This window comes from Diorhabda sublineata, chromosome 4 (genome assembly GCF_026230105.1).
Source record: "Diorhabda sublineata isolate icDioSubl1.1 chromosome 4, icDioSubl1.1, whole genome shotgun sequence".
NCBI classification, from domain to species: Eukaryota; Metazoa; Arthropoda; class Insecta; order Coleoptera; family Chrysomelidae; genus Diorhabda; species Diorhabda sublineata.
In genome coordinates this window covers 29846378-29868548 of record NC_079477.1, presented here as the reverse complement: position 1 = coordinate 29868548, position 22171 = coordinate 29846378, and the positions used below count along the sequence as shown (strand labels likewise).

The 22171-nt window shown below is 32.2% G+C and overlaps 1 protein-coding gene across 1 annotated transcript in view; it reads right to left on the bottom strand.

Moving 5' to 3' along the window:
- LOC130442609 (neuroligin-4, Y-linked) overlaps nucleotides 1-22171 on the bottom strand; it is a 394311-nt gene that overhangs the window by 31505 nt on the left and 340635 nt on the right. Inside the window, exon 7 of the mRNA XM_056776885.1 lies at nucleotides 9642-9760. Coding sequence (XP_056632863.1) covers nucleotides 9642-9760 — 119 coding nt within the window. The remainder of the gene's footprint in view (nucleotides 1-9641; nucleotides 9761-22171) is intronic.

The following is a 22171-nucleotide window of genomic DNA, read 5'->3' as shown; positions in this document are numbered from 1 at the left end:
ATGTCTTTTGAACATCAAATATTTTCTCTAGGAAATTCATAAGATGAATTCCATTAGAACTCATTTCAAATTGGCGATTCAATGTTTCCCTATGAACCCACCATGTTTTTTATATATGAAATATGAAAGAATTCAAATTATTCGCAACTTAATTTCAGTGAGATCCAATCGCTGGTCTTCTTATAGTTTTCTTGATCATGAAAAAAATTGATACTCAACTGAACAAGAATATGAAAAATATTGTAAAATATTTTTGGGCATGTTATCAACAAGACAGAGCACGAATAAACATAAGTACAGAAAGAGAAAGCAAACAAACAGAGAGACAAGATTGTATCCTAAATAAATTCATTAGATCTAAAAGATAGCTCCTATTCGACAAGGAAATTGAAAAGGTGAAATTGACTCCAATGGTACAGAAAACGACTAGCGATGAATCAGGAACTCAGCATTATCGTCTTCAGTGATATATCTGACCTCGAAATACAGATTGGTCGAGCTCGATTGAGAAAGAGAAATAAAGATGGGTACATTACGGGTTTCTACTCTTCATAAAACTCGTATCTACACATAAATATATTGAGATATATTGGTACTTTATTTGATCCATTACTTTAAGATCCTTAAGTTGAATTTTTGAGCTCGCCTATATATAGCCGAACAGTTTTGACTACTTCTTCTAGGTTATAATTTATCTCCTACTTTGATAAAAGTTTAAGAACTTGACGGTATTTAAGGGATATTCCAGAAAAACATTGATCATGAATATGGCCGGACGTATTTTGAAACGCATAAGAAATCATGCTGCTTGAATTGATTATCAAAAATTGTGTGCGTATACTTAAATTAAAATGAACTACAGTGAAATTTCATGATTTAATCAACCGAATACCTCAATCAATTATATTTGATTCGTGATCGATATTTTATTAATATTATACTATCAGAACCTTATGAGGAATACTTAAACTCGGAAGACACTTCAAACTTTCATACGATTCCCAATAACCTCTTGTAACTAACCGTTATCGACAAATTTTAGCTCCCATATGGTAATTTATTCTTTTATGGGTAGTTAAATTTCAGCTGACGTGCATTGATTCTTGAGAACTTTTTACGAACTACTCTGTGTTGAATAGCATACAATATCGAAAAAAATATATTGTTCTTGTCTATTTTACTGCTCTTTCGTTTGTTTTCGGCTTTAGTGTATTTATAGCCGTGAGGGAGAAGAATGTATCAGTGTATGATACCTAATGCATAATTATTCATTTTTTGGTCAAGCATAATCGGTGTAAATTTATCGAAAATTCGGAGATTAGTGCCTCTCAAAGAAGAACATGAATGCCGGTTTCCGAAAAGACCGAGAAGTGGCGACAAACTTGCCACATGCGCGCCGCCTCAAAATAAATATAATCGATGAGATCGTCAACACAACATGAAAGTTTATTTTTGGAGGGTGAAGGGTTGGGCATCAGCCTATCTAGTATTGAGCAAACAATTTATGGACGGCTTGGTTATCGCAAAATTTCAGCCAGCTGGTTGCCAAGACTTCTGAATTTTGAGAATCAATTCACAAGTTTTCATGCGTCCCCTGCAACAGTATGAAATGTAAATGACATATTAGAATCAATAAAAATGCCACTAAACTGTAATCGGTTAGCTCCAAAACAGCAAACAGAACCCAATACTCGTAAAGCATTGATTATACACCAAGTATCTCTGAGAAGGTATTATATCAAACAAGAGATTTCCATCTGAAAACCAAGTAACCTTTAGCTCCAGCGTGATAAGATCCAAGCTGGTTTGGAGATGCCTGAACAATTATCTAAGTTGAATTATCTAAGCAAAAATAACGAAATTACCCTCTAATTGGTTCGAGACACACTGAATTAGAGAAAAATTGAATAGCAGAAAGACTTGCTGAAGGAGAGGCGGACTTTGATACGACTTTTATACTAATTATTACCTATTACTATTACCTATAATTTTGTTGTGATTTTGTGGTTTTCTTATATATATTGATATTTCGTTTTATTTGTATCATTAGTCAGTTATTTGTATGTTTGTTTTTTAGTTTTTACAAGCTTTTGTTAATAAATTGTAATAATTTTTTGACAATAAAGCATTTCTCTCTCTCTTTCTCTCTTTAAGGAAAGTAGGACTTAAACTTTTCTGTAGAATCAGCTATAGGACTATAGAGAAAATAATAGAGGTAAACTTAGATAGAAAAAAAATTTGATAACTGTTGTTAATACAGACAAAAACACGTTTTGGAGAAAATGTGTTGAAGGTTTAAAGTGAGAATAATTTAGGGATATTAACAAAGGGTTGACCAGACATTACCACCTCAAGATACTAGGTTCAGTGAAAGGAGAGACGTATAGAACTAATTCCTCTTCCCATATTCTCTCGAGGTATGAGAAATTACGAAACAAAACACTGTACCTGGAGGCATATGAAATAAGCAATGCAGGTCTTCAGCAGCTGGAGATATAATTCATCCCAAAGTGTGAAGAGTTAGGTTAAAAGAGATGAGATGAGATGATGATGAGAACACTGAGCATCCTTATGCCACAGAAAAAAAGGAGATACTATAGATCTTTAATGTCGTACTATATAACATCTTAAACCATACCCATACACAAAGTATGATATAAAAGTAAATCCTTCACTTACAAGTAGCTCATAGTTCCACATGAATGAACGCGAGTTAGTTGATAATTCAAAAATGATTTCCCTTCCAACAATTATTCCTAACAATCAATTGTATTGTTATTTAACTGAATTTTTGATGTTTGCACGATATTTAATAGATATGACGCCACTATAATATATGAAATAGCATGATCCGTTATTACTTATTTTATTCACTCAATAACTTCAATTATATAGTCACCATTATCAAGCAAATTTTATTCACGATCTGTCGCGTAATTCAACCACAAAATCGTATCATCAAATTTTATTGACTACAGTCGATTTCGCTCTAAATTGCTCATGATCCTACATTATACCTTCGGATACATCTGCTTCATTTTTAATTATACTCAGTTCAAATAACTGATAACTGAATTTTCTTGTTTTGCGTTTGGTGTCGGATTGGGGCTTTTGAACTCTCTCAACAAATTTTATAAAACCTCCTGTCCCTGACCTGTCCTGACCTGTCCCTAGCTTGTCAATCCATTATTATGTTACCCTTCACAATTATTTTGTCAGTTATACTTCGATGGTTCATTCTAGTTATGTGAACACAATTTTTTCAATTTATTGATGTTTAATTATTGCATCATAATGTGTCGAGTTCCAATTCGTTCAATAGTGTCATTTTCAGTAGACTATTTGCATTCGGGTTGAAGGGACTTGTCTACAAAAGCACGTCTGCTCATGCTACCTTTACAAAGATTGTGCATGTTATGAAGCAGTACATTAACAGCAGTTTGTGGTTTTGTTTTTGATATTATGGTCAAAAAGATTTAGGGTAAAAACTGTATTTTTCAAATTTGAATAGACAAGATATGAGAAAGTTTTTTTATTAAATATTGATTCTCAGCATCTGTAGAAGAACAGTGGACTATCAAAATGAATGAATCCTAGCATTGCCTCTCTTATAAACTGGAAATACACTAAGAGAATAATAAGTTGAATAAATAACTCACGGAGCTGGAGTTGAGTTATGTAAAAAGCAAGCACAGGAGGTTGAACACTATCACACTTGAGTAGTTCCAGTAACGCCTGTCGTGTGGATGTACCTATAGAAAAGACTTGTCTTGATTCGACAGGATTGTACTTCTCCATAGAAAGAAATCCCGATAATTTGACGCTCTACGCGTCTGCAGGTAACTCAGTATTCATAAGACAGGTTGGCGAACTTTTTCTGTATGCTTTAAGCTGTCCAATTTTCTGGTCAAAACTTGATTGTCCAAGTCGAATGACTCTCTTCTGTAGTGAGTTGCGCTTTCTCAGGGTATGCTAGGGAGACAAGCTCCAAACGTGTGAGCAATTTTCCTAAGTAAGACGAATCTAGCCCTTGTAGAAAATTAGATGTTACGGAGCATACAGCATTTTGGTTTCAAAGAGTTTTTATGAAGCTGCCTTACATAATTCGGCCATGTGAATATGCCACCACCTTTTGCTGGAGCCCAAAAGGGAAAAAAAATGCGACTATCAAATCTATTTGGAAACAAAAAGAGATCTGGGAATCGCGATATCAGTATATCCAGGAGTAAAGGAGAAAATTGCTAGAGAAGACAAGAGACAAGCAACCAGGAAGCCAATGCAAACAGATTCTTATACGTCACATTCCTTTACATGAAGCCGCGGTGTTATAGCTAGTCGTGTGGGAGACCCTCTGTGAGCTGTACCTATGTTGTAATCCAATTCTCAACTTTTTATGTATTTTGCATGGATGTATTTTGAAATTTTGAAACTAGAGAATAGAAAGTTGGCAATAACTTGTTATCTAGTATATGAAAAATCCTATCCATTTACTCGGCTATCGGATAATATCGTTCATGTGTTTGTTATGGAGCAGTTATTATTTGGTTATGTACGAAATATGTTCACAAGTTAGATAATGTCACGACCATGAACTACACCATTTTAATTATTCATAAATTTCCATTTTAAAATATTGTAAGCCACTCTATTGTATTCAGATATCTCCAAAAATGTATCAAATTTCTCGTATGAGAGCAATTGAATTTCCATTTGATCATGATACACTCTATCACTCTATACCATGAATACGCCAATTATTTTGCGGAAATCGTCGATTAACTGGAATTCCGGCTTATTGGGGAATAATGATTATGAGTTCAGCGAATGTTGATATTTACATTATAAAAAGCAGTAATAACCTATTATGAAATATCCAGAAAAAAGAGATTTATCAGAATGAAGAAGACTGAGAGACCGAAACTCGATTTAAAACGTTTCTCTTCATTTCCTTCATACATCATTTTCGCCAATAACGATCGTTTGAGCAGAGGTGTATCACAGATTATTAGTTTCAAAAAAAATTATATAGAATAGAACAACCCATTTCTAACTGACTGAAAGTATTGTTTGTATGTACATGTATGTATGTATGTACATTTACATACTTTTTGGAACACACTGTAACATACCATTCGGCGTGTTTTTCTTTTGAATATTCCTTTATTCAGGTATTGATATCAATCTCCCAATTCAAGTTTCGTTACTGAATCGTCCTCTATCTATCTCCACTTTAAAAATAATTGAATCAAAGTGAATTTAGTAAAACCTGTGCTGCTATCATTGTTTATATTCGCTGGTAAGTTCATCTTATAGCTTCTTAACATTGCTTCTTAAACAGTGCTCACAAAATTTCAGTTTCAGTTGTCTTCATGAATTTCTTTTTGTTCCAAGACATTTTTCGTGTAAATTCCTGTTTTCTATTTATTTGGGGAGCAGAACGAATTGAATATAACAGATTTGGTTATATTGAAGAAAATATATGGATTCACTTGTTTTATATGTTAGAACATGAGATCCTTTTCATTCATATCTGTTCTACCTACTCGTTTGTTCTTTAGTAATTTCCCACAGAGTTCCTTCATTCTATTCCACAGATATACTGCTGCCAGGTTGAGCGCAACCACACAAGGGACTCAACCAGTACACTACTATCTCATTAAGTTCAACTCAAACAACCGAGAACTCAGTTGAGGCTGCAGTCATTCCGGCTATTCATAAATAAGTTTCAGTCTCATTTTTGATAATAGAATATCTAAGTAGTTTTTAATTTATCACTTTTTCATTCTTTCTGCTCTTTTGGATACACGAATGCGAATTTTTTTTTATTTTTTTTTTATTGTGCACAGCAATAAATATTTGATTTGAAGACTTGTATCCGGGGATAGTTTTTTTGGTTTTCATTAATTTCATTCAAGGTGTTTCCAGGTTTTCCACCTTTAAACGTCGTTCGTTAAAAAGCTGGTGGTGTCCAATTTAATACTAACTGAGACCGAATACCACTTCCTAAGGAGGAGTCTTCAGCCGGTTACAGCACCCTATACAATTCGTGATATATTCATCCACCATTAAGAGATTGAATCATTTTCACATTCTTGACCAAATATCATGAAGGACACTCTTAAAACATCAAGTTTTTCCTAACTTAAATTTCAAACCACTTCAACAAAAAGTTATTTCTTACTCACTCACATTTGGAATATAAAATCATAAGATTTGCTATAAAAGCAATCAACAGAATGCACGGAAATTGATATGAACAAAATCGGATATGCTCACGGAAAAACTTCAGAACGTGAATGAAAAAATAAATATCGCGGGATTTTACATTCACTTGAAATTTATTCATGGGAAGAGTTTCATGAATAATAGTTGAATATTTAAAATAAGCAGATGAGAAAATTTGATCCGAGACATATTAAAAAAGAAACTCCAGAGAAATTGAACGGATTAGGTTTTCTTGAAGAAAATATGGAATGAAGCAAAATATTAAATACAGCTTACGTGCGAGTTATTTACTTTACGATATTCGAGATGACAAAGTTCACTTCTTGAGTTATATCACTCGATAGACATAGAAACCTAAATGTTCGACAAGAAATGATTGAAAAATGAGGAGAACTGATGAGTTTTCGACTTTTGCTGAATGGACTTTTTTTATATCAGACGTATGTGTTTGTACCCAATGTAAAATCATATAAAACTACACCGATCCTCATTTATAAGGAAAACAAATGTGGGAATTGACATAGGAACGAGATGGGCTTCATTTTTAAATGACGATATGCTCATTTATCTTCTAATAGATACTCGAAGAAAAGAATTGGAAGTGTGAATGATGGGGTAATTATTCCTTTCGTATTTGTATTCTGAGATTCTGGAATTAAGAATTGAGATATCGTTCATTGACACTATCAATAATTGTAAAGACAATGAGGTTGTGACCCACTATATTAGAAAAAACTATATATTGAGGGTCATGTCTAGCGTGAAAAATCGAATTTCCCCAAAACAATGGGAAGTTTGATAAATCAAGATACTTGAAGACTTATTTATCTTATTCATAAGCGTACAACAATTTATATTTGATATTAAATGAATTATAATAGATTATAAAAAAATACGATGTATTCTCAACCTTCCTAGATGATGTAAACTTCTCAAACTGTTCGGAAGAAATACTTTAGCTATGCAGAGGTGAGGCAAAGATTGTAGTAGTTCTTATAATAGTGCTCGAACAAGGCGATTATCATGGATACAGCAAAGAACTATGATACTTATCCTTTGAAATTATTAAAAAAACCATTTGATTTGACTTGTTGGAATAGTTTTGCTTTGAAGTTAGCCACTCCTGGCGAATTCTCTAATTTTAGATAACCTCCATGAGTCTCGCAAAACTGGAAATCACAAAAAAATATCTCAATTATTACCACGTTTCCTCAACTTACTATCGTGTCTTTTAGTTTGCTTGGTTTCAAATTGGATTTTTATTTGTAACATTCCTGAAAACCAGATTGACTTGAAACTTCGTTTCCAATCTTCTGACACCCAAAAATTTCATATTTTGATATCGTATTCTTTTGAAATCTTCTACAAATTCTCTGAAGGCTATTTCCACTTTCAGATTATATTAACTCCTTTCAGTATAAATCATATTTTTAATTATTTCTCTCTATAAATAAACATAATATCTGTTTTTGTGAGACCCGCATTTCCAGTATTTCAACATAATATGTTAAATATGCGTATAAACCGCGTTATGATAAATTTATATACATCCATTTCAAATGATAATTTTTTGTTTTGCGATATGCATAGACATCGATGATAACTATAAAGTACTTCTAAAGTACTATTTAATTCAAAAGTAGCATTTGTTGAAAAAAAGTTTTGTCTTATCACAACAATACACCTACTTATTTGTTCGTCGTGGTTACCGAAAAATTAGTTGAACTGCACCACTTTATCCATAGTCGCTAGATCTGGTTCCCTCCAATCACTCACTTTTTTGAAATCTGAATAATTTGCTAGGTGGAAAGCGATTTAAGACGAAGAAAGCGAAGACAAACTTGTGTTTGAGTATTGCGATGTCTGCCTGTTTGAATATCTGAGTTACAGGGTGTTGGTTCCAGCGTTTAAGTATTTCACTGTTCGATTTTCGACTTCAACCAATTTGTTTTTCAATAGACAATCTCCATATACCGATTTGGAGATAATGCGTTGGTAATGTGATATTGTTCCATCTTGAATGATAATTTTTCTGATAAAAATAATTATTTATGAAAAATAGTTAACTCTTAACAGAAGGTTCAATCTAGTAATCGTGAAGAATATCAATTTATGTACAAAATTCCATTAATACTCATTTATAAATATAATAGGCAGTAGAATATTTTGGGTATGATTTTTAGTATGATTATCAAGAAATGAGAGATAAATACAAAACGAGATATAATGTAGGTTAATAACTAACTCAGATGGAGTTTTCTATGATCTATCAAGTAATTTATGGCTATTAACGTTGAATTTTTGTTAACAAATTTATATTTACCTATAACGATGCTATGAAAATATTAGTTGTAATTACTCATTGCATTTATTCACAAAATTAACTATAAAGTTTGACCAATTAGTTAACCGATATACTCAATATGATTGTTTCTTTCTGTGTTTGATGTATATATGTTATGAACATACTAACTGGTTGAAGTATGACTTATAAAAATGTACATTTCATCACCAAAATATATTTTAGTCCTTTCGTAATCGTAATCGTTTCGTATCATTTAAACACAGTAGTTGATCCATGGCCTTTCAAAGAACTTTTTTATTTTTGGTATTTGGTACACTAATAATGAAAATAGATGATAATGATATTCCTAATCTCATTTTGTCTACATTAATTCAATCTAGTAGTTCTGAAAGTGGACCATTTCGAATATACGGCGTTGATTCCTAATTCACACCTATGTTGGGATTATAACGTATGGTTGTGAAGTTATCTGGCAACTGAGCATATTTGCACACACCGATTTTGGATGGCCTGCTTAAAATCGTCTGATATTTTATCGGTAGCAGGCTAATTTCACACATATCCGATTTTTATCAGTCAAACAATCAGTTCCGTTGTTGTCGTGACAGAAGATTTTCAAATAATGATTTCAAATAATAATGAGTTGCTATTTGATTATTGTATCGACGTATTAAACGCCGTAGGATTGAGCATATGTACAGGATTTATTCTATCAATCAAAGCAGAAAACCCACGAGAACATTCTACACTCTTTCTGAAAAACTAAGATCGGACGGTGGAAAGTTCTTTGACTTCTTCTACCAAAACTAGTTTATTTAATCGAGAATGGAAAGGTATGAAGATCTAGTACATTTGCAAGCGTGTTTTCAGTCGAATAGTCCACTAGGTCACGGTAATACTAACAGAAAATAATACAGGTGCAGCATAACGAGGAAATAAACGAAGAAACGGGAGCGCAAAAAGTACTCGACATCATGGACGACAGGGCAGAAAAGTTAAGAAATAATTCCAATAACTTCTTAGAATAATAATTATAGTGCGTTATAATAGTAAGTTAATGTATCTCAATAATAGAAATGTATAAAACCGATTATCAAAGTATGATACTTACCAATTTCTAAATACTTTTGATGTACTGAATCATATTCATCCCAAACTATAGAACGGAATCTGTTCCTTTCTCTCGATGCTGCTAGAATAGGTTCTTGCTTGTGATTATCATTGGGATTCCTGAAACAAAATGATTTCTTCCATTTAAATGGATTTTGATCATTTATAAATTTATAAAAGAAAAAGACGAGAATCAGAAATTCCTCTTGGACAGATATCTTTTCGTAGAATCTTTGACAATATATCAACATTATTGTATTTTTGTGAAAGTTATAAAAAATTTAACCACAGTAAGAGCTAAAGCATTCTCTCATGATTCAAGTAGATATTTTAGAACAGTGAAAGATTTCTTAAACTTGGACTGGCTGGAATTATTTGTAATCTTCTTCGATATTTATCTTTTACTATTATTTATAACGAGAAAAAGGTTGTTTCATCTTTCCAAAAATGAATCGTTACAGCTAAAAACACATAATTTAGAACTTGAATTTCTAGCAATTTCTGAAAAAATCTGTAATTGGTAGGAACGTTTATCTTCGAGGGATAGTTATACAATGAACTGAATTCTAATTGATGTTATTTTCATTTAATTGTTGTCATAGAGAATAAAATAATGGTTGGAATTGACGGAAGAAATTTTTGAAAATGATATTTATTTTTGTAGCAAATAATTTGTATTATTTATGTAATTCAAAATTGTAATTTCCATTTGTAGATTGGAAATCTATTTAATCAACTGACTGAAGTTGTTTGTCATTTGAATAAATACACGTCTATAAATTTTTGATTAGATTATATTTATACCAGTGTTTTTCACAGAGTTAGAGTGACCTTACAAACGGACAAACATTTTGTTCAATTCCTCAGAATAATCTACTCTTAAATCAATGTATTTTCGCCAGAAATAATTTTCCATCTTTATCGATCACAGTTTTGGTTTCTATCGTTCATGTGCAAGGGTGTTTTTCATGAAAAAATTAATTTATAGTGAAAAATATTATTTTTAACATAAAATTATTTCTCAAATATATCCACATGATTGTTCGGAAATTCCTAGAGATATGCCTTTGTCTCTCCTAAGTCCTCTTCATTTGTCTAAAATTACTTTCCGCCAAACAATATTGCTAGATTTGCCAAGAAAATATTCTCAGAGAACCAGATCAGGTGAATATGGCAATAAATCAAAAGTCGCTTTGACTGATTCTCTAAAATGAACGAATGCTCAGCCGTATTGTCCTGATGCATTCTTTAATATAGACAAAAAATCATTTCAAATTACCTTTATATCCACATATTTCGGAAAGTTTTGATTGCTACCGAGTTTCTTAACTCATATTCAAAAGGCCTTTTTTAAAAGCGGGGTACCATTTCCGAATCATTTAATTGGACGAAGCTCTTAGAAGGTAATGTTAGTTCAACTTTTCTTCGGTTTCTTAATTTATTTTTTTCACGTAGAAAACAATGATTCACCCGAATTATTTTCCACCCAACAGCGAGGATATCTTCCTCCATTTTAGTATTAAAACTAATATATCTATCAAATATATATGAAACAGATTATTGTCTTAGTTTAGTCAAACTATCTAGTTTTGCTTCAAACCGTCCTCATTTGATGAATGTTCTCCAAACTAAATATTTGAATAAGTGAGAAAAAGACCCAGAAATATACAGAATTGGGAGTGAATTTATAAATTTCGTCAAATTTAGGCAAAATTGTGAATTGATATATTGACAATTTTGTTTCTATTACATACAGTAGTTTTTCTTGTGATTTATCTTTCAAGCTTGTCAAGTAATGATGCGTCCTATTCTTGTTAAAATTCCAAGTCTATTCCAAAAAGTTTGCATCTTGCAAGTTGTCTTTTTTAGAGCAGGTTTCTCCGATACTATGCGATCTGTCAAAACACATTTTTTCACAAAAATACAATGTCCAAGAGAGATGGTGGTGGTGCAGCAAGAACTAAGTTCTTGCTCATCCTGTTGGAGAAGTAATCAATTGTGCAGACAATACAGAATCTGAAAACTTGTATGAAATTGCTGTACAAGGTATCGGTGGAAATCTAAACCATTTACCGTCTGCAGGTCCCAGTGATATGATTGTAGCAAATGCTAAAGTGCAAAGTTGAACCTGCGGTTGTTATCAGGCAGAGAAAGCCGTATAGAAGGAAGGATGGGGTCTTTATCTATTTCGAAGACAATGCAGGAGTTATAGTCAATGACAAAGATAAAATGAATATATCCCCAGGATATCGGGCCACCAGCATTGCTTAAAAAATGAATTAAATGGAATATAGATGGAATATAAACAGAGGTACCTTCAAAACATGTGATTAAAATAGATCAACCGATTGTTAAGGTGTAGAAAAAAGTTGACCTCTCGATTTATATTTGATCTGCGGCAATAAGAAGAAATAATTGGGTGCCAAACACAGTTTGTGTGTCAGATCACCCAACGATCTAATGTTGTGAATGTTGAAAAACGTTTTTGTTTGAATTGATGTTTGAGAGCTCGCATATTCGTGGTGAAGAATGATTTTTCTCCTGCGATTGGATTTGCTTCTGGCAAACAAATACTTGTGTACCATTTAGACTCAGCCGTTTCACGTTGCTCTAACAGAACGGTAGCAACATGTCCAGTTATTCAAAATAAAATATGATCATTTGCGTCCATGTGCTTCATGAGTGGAAAGCTTTTGCTGCATTTTTGAATTCATATGAATAGATCAATGATTCACGATTCACGATTATGCGACATCCATCGAAAACAAATATTCTTGACAGCTAAAGATTCATGCAATATTGAAGGTACAATAGTGAAACCAATGCCTAAGTATATTTAAATTTTATGGTGTGTCACATGACGATCTTGCAATATCAGTTTAGGCACAGCATCGATGTTTTCTGGCACAACTTCCGATTTTGAACGACATTCATGTAATTCATCCTGTTTCTAAGTCCGGAAACGATTGGATTCGGAAAACCAGTGAAACCCTACGGCTTAAGACGTTGCTTCAATATCAAAAATCGAAGCTATTTGATCGGTACACAGCTGTTGACTCAATTCACATTGAATGGCTTAGAAAATCAAGGCACAACAGTGCTGCGATATCTCAAAATTAAAATAGATACCCCCGTATTGTACGGGTCTTGTTATTTTTAGTTTGAAAATGGTTAATTTGAGCGATATGTTTTACTTGAATTTGAAAACCACTAGTTTAATCATATCAACAACATCAACATATACTTATCAGTAGTTTTGTTTATGAACACGTTCATGGTTTTGCTCTTTTTGTCAAATTCAAATTGATTGCTGTTAACGAGTCACCCTCGTAAACATAAAATTATATTAATCTAAATATGAACGTTGAAATAAAAGGACGGTTGCCATATTATTTTTTAATTTATAATATGTTCATATATTCACAATAGTTTAATAAATTCTCTCGACAATCAAATATAATTTTGTTGTTTTATGGAAGAGTTATGTTATGTTGTCCTTTTTCATTGGACCCGTATGAAAATAGCTGAGTTTTATAACTGAACTATAAAACCGTATATCAGAGCAAAAACAGACACGTTAGTTAATTCAATTCTCTAATCTGATGGCAATTTAAAAGCTTTATGATGGTACATCAGCTGTTAAATCAACAGATGGAATTTTATATTAACTATTTTTATACAAGGTACTTGAATAGTTATACATTATTTCATAATATTGAGAAGTAGTGCGACAAGGGAATGATTACAATGACCGAATTGTCTTTTACTCTGTTTCCCACTATAAAACAGTGATTAAATGTAAATTTGCAATGACAAGATCCATTTACGAGGGTGAGCAACCTCAATTAGGGTCACCCTAATTTATATTCAACGAAATGAAGAGTTCTATGGATGGACATTATGTGACAGCGGCGTCACTATCAATGTTTCACTAAAATAATAAATTCACATAGTTTAGTGATTTTGATTATTATCTTCAAACTTAAACCCGGAGTTGTAATGTTTTTGGAATGTTATTTATCGTATACAGCTGAACAGGTTTTCAACTTTTCTTCCATAATGCACACTCTACCATTCATATATAAAAAATAATTAAGTGTTGTTTTAATTTACTGAACATACTTTCATCATTTGAATTTGTGCAGATTTAGAACAAGTATAGCGAAATGTGGGAAAACTACCCTCAACTAACTTTTACACTCGTGAGAAGTTAAACTCTGCCATACTAGCACAATATAATATGATGAATAAAAAACTGTACTTGAATTATAAACTGTACTCTAGTAGCCAGACCTCGTCGTATTAAAACGAACGTGTTTTTTTTCTCATGTCGAAAACCATCAGCTCTTGCATCAACGGGTCTGCTCAGATTTCTATGAAAGGTTAGAGAAGTTAGAAAGAGATCTGCTTTGAAAGGGACCCGATTTGAGTCAACGGAAGCGCTGAAGCGAAAAACGGCAGAGCTCTTAAAGGCGCTCACAACAGAAGACAACCAGCGCTGTTTCGATCAATGGAAAAAACATATAGAAAGGTGTGCATCGAGGGCAGGAAAATGTATTGAAGGGGAGCATTCTAATGTAGAATAATTTTTATGATAAAACCCTTTTTCGTAGTCAGTTGGGTTATTTAATAGCCATACTTCGTAAATCATATGAGCCGGTGAAAGTGACATCAGTCAGTTTATAGCTAATTTGATATGTTGGCATTGATATAGAAAATTCGTAAGAAAAGATGCAATACTTATAACTGGAAAATGTCTACATGTAAGTAGTTAATCTTATATACAAATATGAACTCTGCATATTTTATTATACAGAAAAAAAATGGACTTAAGTGACTTTAGCTACTTTCACTTCACACATGTGCGAGGTAAATAAAGTCATAATGACTTAATACATAATGACAAATACATTTGGATCTATAGCGTGACAAAGTATTTTGAATACACTACATTCATTTTCAATTTTACAGAAGTGTTATATTACTCGCTTGTTTCGCATACTTCTCCGTTATCTTCCTTTTCAGCAATAGGTTCATCGATTTCTTTTTCATGATATGGCAATGGTACCATATCTTCAACACCTTTTAAGGTTTATAGGTTATATGTCTTGTTTTACATCTCCCCAACCGGTCCAATTCTTGCTTGAATTTTTTCGGACGTCTCATTATTTGAAGCTACGGGACTTTCTATTCTTCCAGTCGGCTCTATGTTTAAGGCATAAAACTGCTGCAATGCTTGTTTCCATTCCATTTTAAAGGGTACTTGTTTTTGTAGTCAGAACCACTGAATTCCAGTTCACATGATTTTTTCTAGTATATATCTTCCTCTTGCTTTATAAATTAGCACTAGTGAGAATATCTTTTTTCATTTCAAACAAAACGATTAAAAATAAAGAGAAGAAACTGCATGAGATACTATAACAAACAAAAACTGACAAAGCTTGGATGAATTTTAGGAGAAAGATTCAATGAAAAAAGGAACTCGACAAAGAGGTCTTACACCCGTGAAGGTATACATAACGATTAAGTGAGTAGAGTATGAATTCATCAATAAGTAACTATTAAATTTCACGAAGACTATTTGAAAAAAAAAATAGGAATTATAGTGTACCATTTGAAATAATCAACCTTGGATTAAAATGTACTCTGGATCCATGACTGAAACGTTACCTTTTTTACACAGCTCATATTTTCAGGGAAAACTAGAAATTGATTAGTGTTAAATCTGGCTAGTAAGGCGAGTGTATATAATCAACTAGGCTTTCAGCATCCAAAAACTGACTAATCAAAAGCAACATTTAGCAATAATCACATTTGAAAATATCTATATAAGTACTTGAGGATCTGTAAAATATTTTGAATGTAACAGGACCGCACATCCCACTTAAGAAATAATTTGCCGTTCCATACAGCAGATTAAATATAAATTATAAATAATTACGCACAATTATTATCAATTTGGAATTGGGAATAGATATAATGTGAACGGCCAAAATAAGGAACACATTCTTTCAAACATAGGGTTCAATAATATTCGAATTTTTACTTATATCTAACTATATATAGCATCTTATTCCTAGCACTGAATATAGGAATTGATTATGCATCGGAAAAATATAAACAATCTTACTGCAGTACGATAATACGATGCCGTCCCTGTACTACACTTGATCTAACGGCTTCTTCAGCGATGCGGCACGCGCCCCTCCCACGCGGCTTTTTATTTGTGGCATATTAATCTTGGACGAATAGACTTTAACTTAATTGAAAAATTCACCTCCGGTCTCTGAGGAATATAACTTGGTTAAACAAACAGTGTAATTGTGTGTTCAATATGAATATCCCAACGAAGGGTTTCAGATATTTTAACTCAATAGATTAATCATAAAATCGTTGCGATGTTTCCGCTTCTTATCAGTACAAACTATGTTTCTTGTACAAAGTTCGTCACATGAAAATCTGATTACTTGGTGATGAACGATCTCAGTTTTTCTTATATTATAATAATACGAGTATGAAACAAATACTAACTACGTCAATATGCATTCTGTTAAGTGGAAATTCATAATTCTGAAGTATTATTAGGATATTCTTGGTATCACTCGAAATTTTCATTTGTTCAAAGAAGGAAGTTTCTAGAGCCTTATTCAATATTTGTTGCGGTATATGATCAGAAAAGTTCTTTTTCTGTTTTTTGAAACATGATTCTTGATTGCATTTTTGTTAAAATATAATTCAATCAATTTTTCGTTATAGCTAAATAAAATTCTTGAGAAGATATTGAGCTCTTGTAAATTCATGATATAGTCTGGTCATTATAGATATTGAAAATGTAAATGAACCGAGAAGAATCAACTTTGAATTATGATGATTCGTAGTAATTTTTTTGTTCAAAATACATGCGATATAATAGGTTCTATATATTTCTTCAGTAATTTTGAAGGTAATGGATCTTTGCAATTATCCCTTTTCTCATGATGGATATCAAAAACTTTTAGAGCTTATTCAGACCTACAAATTAGTTTTTGTATTTTTTCCTTTCAATAAAATCACTATCTCAAGTGCGCTAGAAAGTATTTATCACATGGGACTTATTAAACGAATAATTTCTTTGTGAAAATAATAATTAAGAATCTCTTTTATTTGAATTTTTGGTCATTTGTTCGTTTGGTCCGAGTCTTGGAGACTCTCGAAGCTCAGGAAAGATGCTGGGATGGACAATATATCAACATTATCATCATCGTCATCAACAGACCTCCTAATTTGTTCAGCATACTTTCTCTCATAGTTATTACAGCTAATATGAGTTAATAGACCTAGTTCAAAACTACTCTATTGAATATATCCATCAATTATTTTGCTTAAATTTGATAGGAAATAAATGAAGCAAATTTTTTCTGACTACTGTTTTATTTTTGCAATAGGCAAAGACATTCCTGAACCTATGTCGATTAAACCAATAAATATTATCACTTTTTTAACAAAAGTCGTTTTAGTATTGTGTGTTAGGTTGTAAAATAATCAGACCTACAGGGTAATGGACATTTCCCATTTCATATTAGATAAAATGAAAAGAGTCAATTGGGATATACCCGAATATTGCTATGTTTTTCATGAATAAATCAATTTCTTTAAAACTGAAGTCTCCGAAACTTCATAATTTTCATAGATGGACATTTTGAATAAACTTCCGTGATTGATTTCTTGTACATATGCAAATATTAAAAATATCATCCACATATATATACATCAAGATTATACTAAAAATTATAGTCTTACATCGAAGGATATAAAAATTTCTCTATCTGTTATTCTTGTATACTGAATTCTACAGATAAATTCTAGACAATTCTTGACTAAGAAACTCTCTTGAGGGGTAGATTTCAAAACTCCTTTAAAAACCATTTGGAAATATTAAAGCCAGGTCTACAAACTGTCGAAACAATAGGTCTTATGGTCCCAGGTTTATGAGTTTTACCATGGCAATAGGGCTTTGACATTTGCCAACAGGTAACTTACACTTAAGTTTGCTGGCGAGAGGGTTGTTGCAACTTTTGACTGTTAGTTATGAACTTGTGATCATTCTCCTTAATGTATTTTTTGATATCTTGATATATAGTCCTGCTTCGATTGTTTATTATCTTAACCTCATTCACTTTATTGATTGTGTATGACCTAAATTATATACCTAAAGGACTGAACTAAGAGAAGCTCGTATCTTCTAATTAAATTAAGGTACTTTAAACAAACAAAACTTACTATGTAAATCAAACATCTTAATAAACTCACATTAAGTAGAATTTGTTAGCTTTAACGACTTGACAGCAGTTGTCCGCAAAATGGACTAGCGAAGACCCGCGCTTTGATTTATGTCAGGATAATAATAGAGAGGAATGAGAAGTGAAACAAGCCGTGTATTCAACATCCTTTTAAGTTGATTTAAAACCTCGTAAATGAGCATCGATTCACGCAACCATAGTATAGTTCTATTATTTCCGGATGAGCAAAAATTAGCTTCAAGTAAAATTCGATATAATTAAGGTTAAATTTCATCACTGGAAAGGACATACTGTCAGTGAGACGCAGCTGAAATTACTTAACGTGTTCATATGTAGGCAGACCATCTGAAATTGTTCAGAATGTCAACAACAGATGAATAAGTTGATGGAGGTATTACTGTGAAGCACAAAACAAGAATTAATATCAATTCAAAGATATTAGAACGCCTGAAGTCCATTTTGAGATACACACTTACATTATCAAATGATAATTTCAACAGATAATTTCAAAACCAGCGAATTTGTCTATTCAATTTAAAATTGAAACTTTCACATTTTATATGAAGAAATACAGTACAAACTATTTAATTTATAATGTTATACATAACGAATATAACTTATATGAACGAACAGAATAAAGCAATGTAAATAAATCGAATGAAATACGGCGTTCAAAATCCCAGACAGTGTATACGACACTCATTGAAATAAGATTTCCAAAGTCCTTTCAAGACAACTTTTCAAATGATCCATTCACAAAACTCTCTCCACTATAAGTGTAGGCCCGATTCAAGGTATTTGAATTCAACTAGTACTCAAAATACAGAAGTTTCTCATTAGGAAACTTTCTGGAATTGAATATTGCGATATACGGAATTTCTCACAGAAATATAATGACTACCTGTCTCGAAATTTCCGAGTGACCTTTGTGAGGTATGAGAATCACTAAGTCTTCATGAACTCACTACACGTGATTATTCGTATACAGTAAGCGTTTTTTATGGGGAAATTAGATGCAGGTTTTGCTATATATTTGAGCTAGATTATTACTAATAATAAATTGTGACTATCGTCCAGAAATGAAACGATTATTTCTATTCGTGGAGATAATTGATAGACACTGTCTTTTACATTCTTAATTTATTTAAACACTATACACTACACTAACTTATAATAATTATCTCACCATTTATTTAAATTTTTCAATTACTTTGATGTATAGAACAGAAAAATGAAGGAACAAAATAAATAATTAGATTTTCCAGGCATTTCATCAAAGGCGGCACCTTCGCCGAGTTCTAGAATTATCCTCTATCCAAGCAGGACCGGCTCCAGGGCAGAGATGAGTTCGTAACAGTATGTTGCGAGCACTTACTAGTACACAATTACGCCATGTTGAATTGGTAAGAAGATTGTGTGAGACAGCTAGAAGATAAAAGATAGTCTATTCGATAACACAGAAACGGTTGAACCTGAATAACGAGTATAGTGGAGAAAATTTCGAATTCTCATCTTGGGTGATACTTTGGGATGTGAAACCCTTTCTAGGAGCTTGCTATAAAATCGAATTGAGGGTTTTTTCAAAGAAGATATATGAATTAATGAATATAAATCCTTCGAAAATGAACCAAAAGCTTGAACCACCACAATGTAAGAAATAAGATAAGCATCGAGTAAGCTGAGGCCAGTTTTGACTACCTGAAAGAATATGAGTTACCCCATTGTAGACCCACATTTTTAAGAAAAACAAGGGCAACAAGGAGAATTTTCTAATATAACCGAGAAATTCATCCGCTCTTTCAATGAACTTAACAATAACATTCAATAAGATGAGAATATAGAGTAAATATTGGGAATATCAGTGGTAACTATGAGAAAAATAAAAACGTATCAGTCTTTCTCTATGTCTAAAACAATTTGATAAGCTCAAAACTACTTGATAGAAATAATATCGAATCTTCACTTTGTTCCCTAATGTAAACGAGTTACACGATGTCAGTTTGTAATAACAGGACCTCTTGAACAGGGTAGACGACTTGTAGGCTGGATCGTAAACTCGAAATGATAGTTTCTACTTATCCCCAATTGGTCCTAAATTAGTGTTCCCTAATTTGCATATAATGGAAAGGAAAGTTTGGTAAATGAGAATAAAGAGACAACGTGCTTCAGCTCGTTGGATTATTCAGTCGAAATCACGTAAGTAATTATAGAGTATATAATCCAAATATTATTCATTTATAAATAAATCAGAATTATATCATTATGAAGTAATGAATTTTTTCAATTGAAACGAATGAAACCAAATTATCACATTCTAAATATTCTGATGAGACATCAACATTATCTTTGATACACATTTCAATAGGATTTTTCATATATTAGCTGTAAATAAAATTTTTTTCATGTTTCAAATGCTGAAATAATTTTTTGCAGTCAACTATATTTTATTTCCAGTGTATGAGGTGTCTAAATTTTCTAATTATTTCTGTTATGTTCGTAAGCTCGTTCTATTATATTCAAATTTAATTGAGTTCACAGTGGTATCGATGGAAATAAGGTACCGTTTAAGTAGATTTAAGACATTACCTTAACAGATTCGGAAGAAATGTTTTGCTGAGAGAAGTTTTTAGACCATTAGCTATTCAAACATACGCTCTGACTACAATGCGTATTGAATATGAAGCTTTCTTCAATCGGACTTTCTTCTAGTATACAATTAACGGCATCTTGTATTTTGCTTTGCTTTGATGTCCAAAAATTTCAGAAAAATTTTTTGTTTGTTTGAAACCAGTTGATAGGAAAATTTGATTTCCACTTTTACGAAGTTTATATTTTCAAACAATTAACGGAAGTCACTAAATGTTGTACAAAGAAACGGTAAACAAGGTAAGGAGAAAAAACATTAAATCTGTGGCAGTCTGATACCACTACTATTGATAGCCTCCATGGATGGATCAATTAGAAGTGCAGGAAAGAGAACTAAACTACTGTATAATGGATTTCGAGAACTAGAATGCATTTATATATCGAAATGCACCTTTACAGAATATATAATAATCACAGTTAGTTAGCTTCCAATACTCAGGAACTATGTTGGAATGAGCAGGAAGACAGGATTTAGAATTAGCGAACAAGGTAGGTATAGTATGCATATACCAAAGGGCTCATTAATAAAAACGAAATCTCATAAGAAACTGGAACGAGAGTATTCAAATCAATCTTCAAGCCAATTCTCACATATGGCTGTGAATTTTGGGTGCTGACAGAGAAATGCTAACTTTGAAAAGTGAAACAAGTGACTTGAAATCATAAACCCACAAACTCGCACGTGAGAGAAGTTTTGAAAGCTGAACCCATGCAAGATAACATTGAAAGGCAAGAACTAGGATAGTGGAGCTATCTACGATAGAATAATACAATGTCAACTTTTCTCTGCTCCAATATCTACAGTTCTGTTTGTTAACCGTTCCGTTTAAATGAAATGTCGTTTCATCAAAAAAACTATTTTATTCATGAACGGTGAATTTGCGTTCATTCTGTTCATCATCAATTCACAGAATTCTCACCTTCTGTCACGATCATATTCATTCAATTCCCGAACTAACTGAATATTGTAAGTTTGATATTTTTCTTAATGTAAAACTTTCAAAATAGATGATTTACTGAAGTAATTGTCGGCGGCAAGTTCTCGAGTTGTCTTATGTGTATTCTCCTCAATCTCTTACTTTTTTTCATCAGTAAAATCATCACTTCTACCTGGTTTTTTAATATTTTTCCCATGTCTAGTTTCTAGAAACTTTTTTTCAATTTCGCTTACTGTATACTGCGTAATGTGTTGACCAGGGTATTAATTATAAAAATTTCCTCCTTTTGAGTTCTTGTTTCATCTCCACAACTAATCATAATTGGAAAGACTATTCTTTGAGTCTCGGACAAATGAGCTATAACAATATAAATTTAATACGCGCACAAATATTATACTGACGTCTTTGCGAATATTCACTTTCTTATTAAAGTTCATTTATTGCAAGAAATCATGAGTTTCATAACTTTCTTTAATTGTTTGAATAGGTACAAGAATGAACCCTTTATACCATTACGCATAGAAGCATGTTAGCTAAACAATTAAATTATTGGTTCGGATCTATTGACCAAATTATGTGCCCTATTCACATGATAACAAAACCCACTAGCATGCAATGTTTAGCAAGCTCTGGATGTGGGAACGATTCATAGATCGATAAAGCAGTTA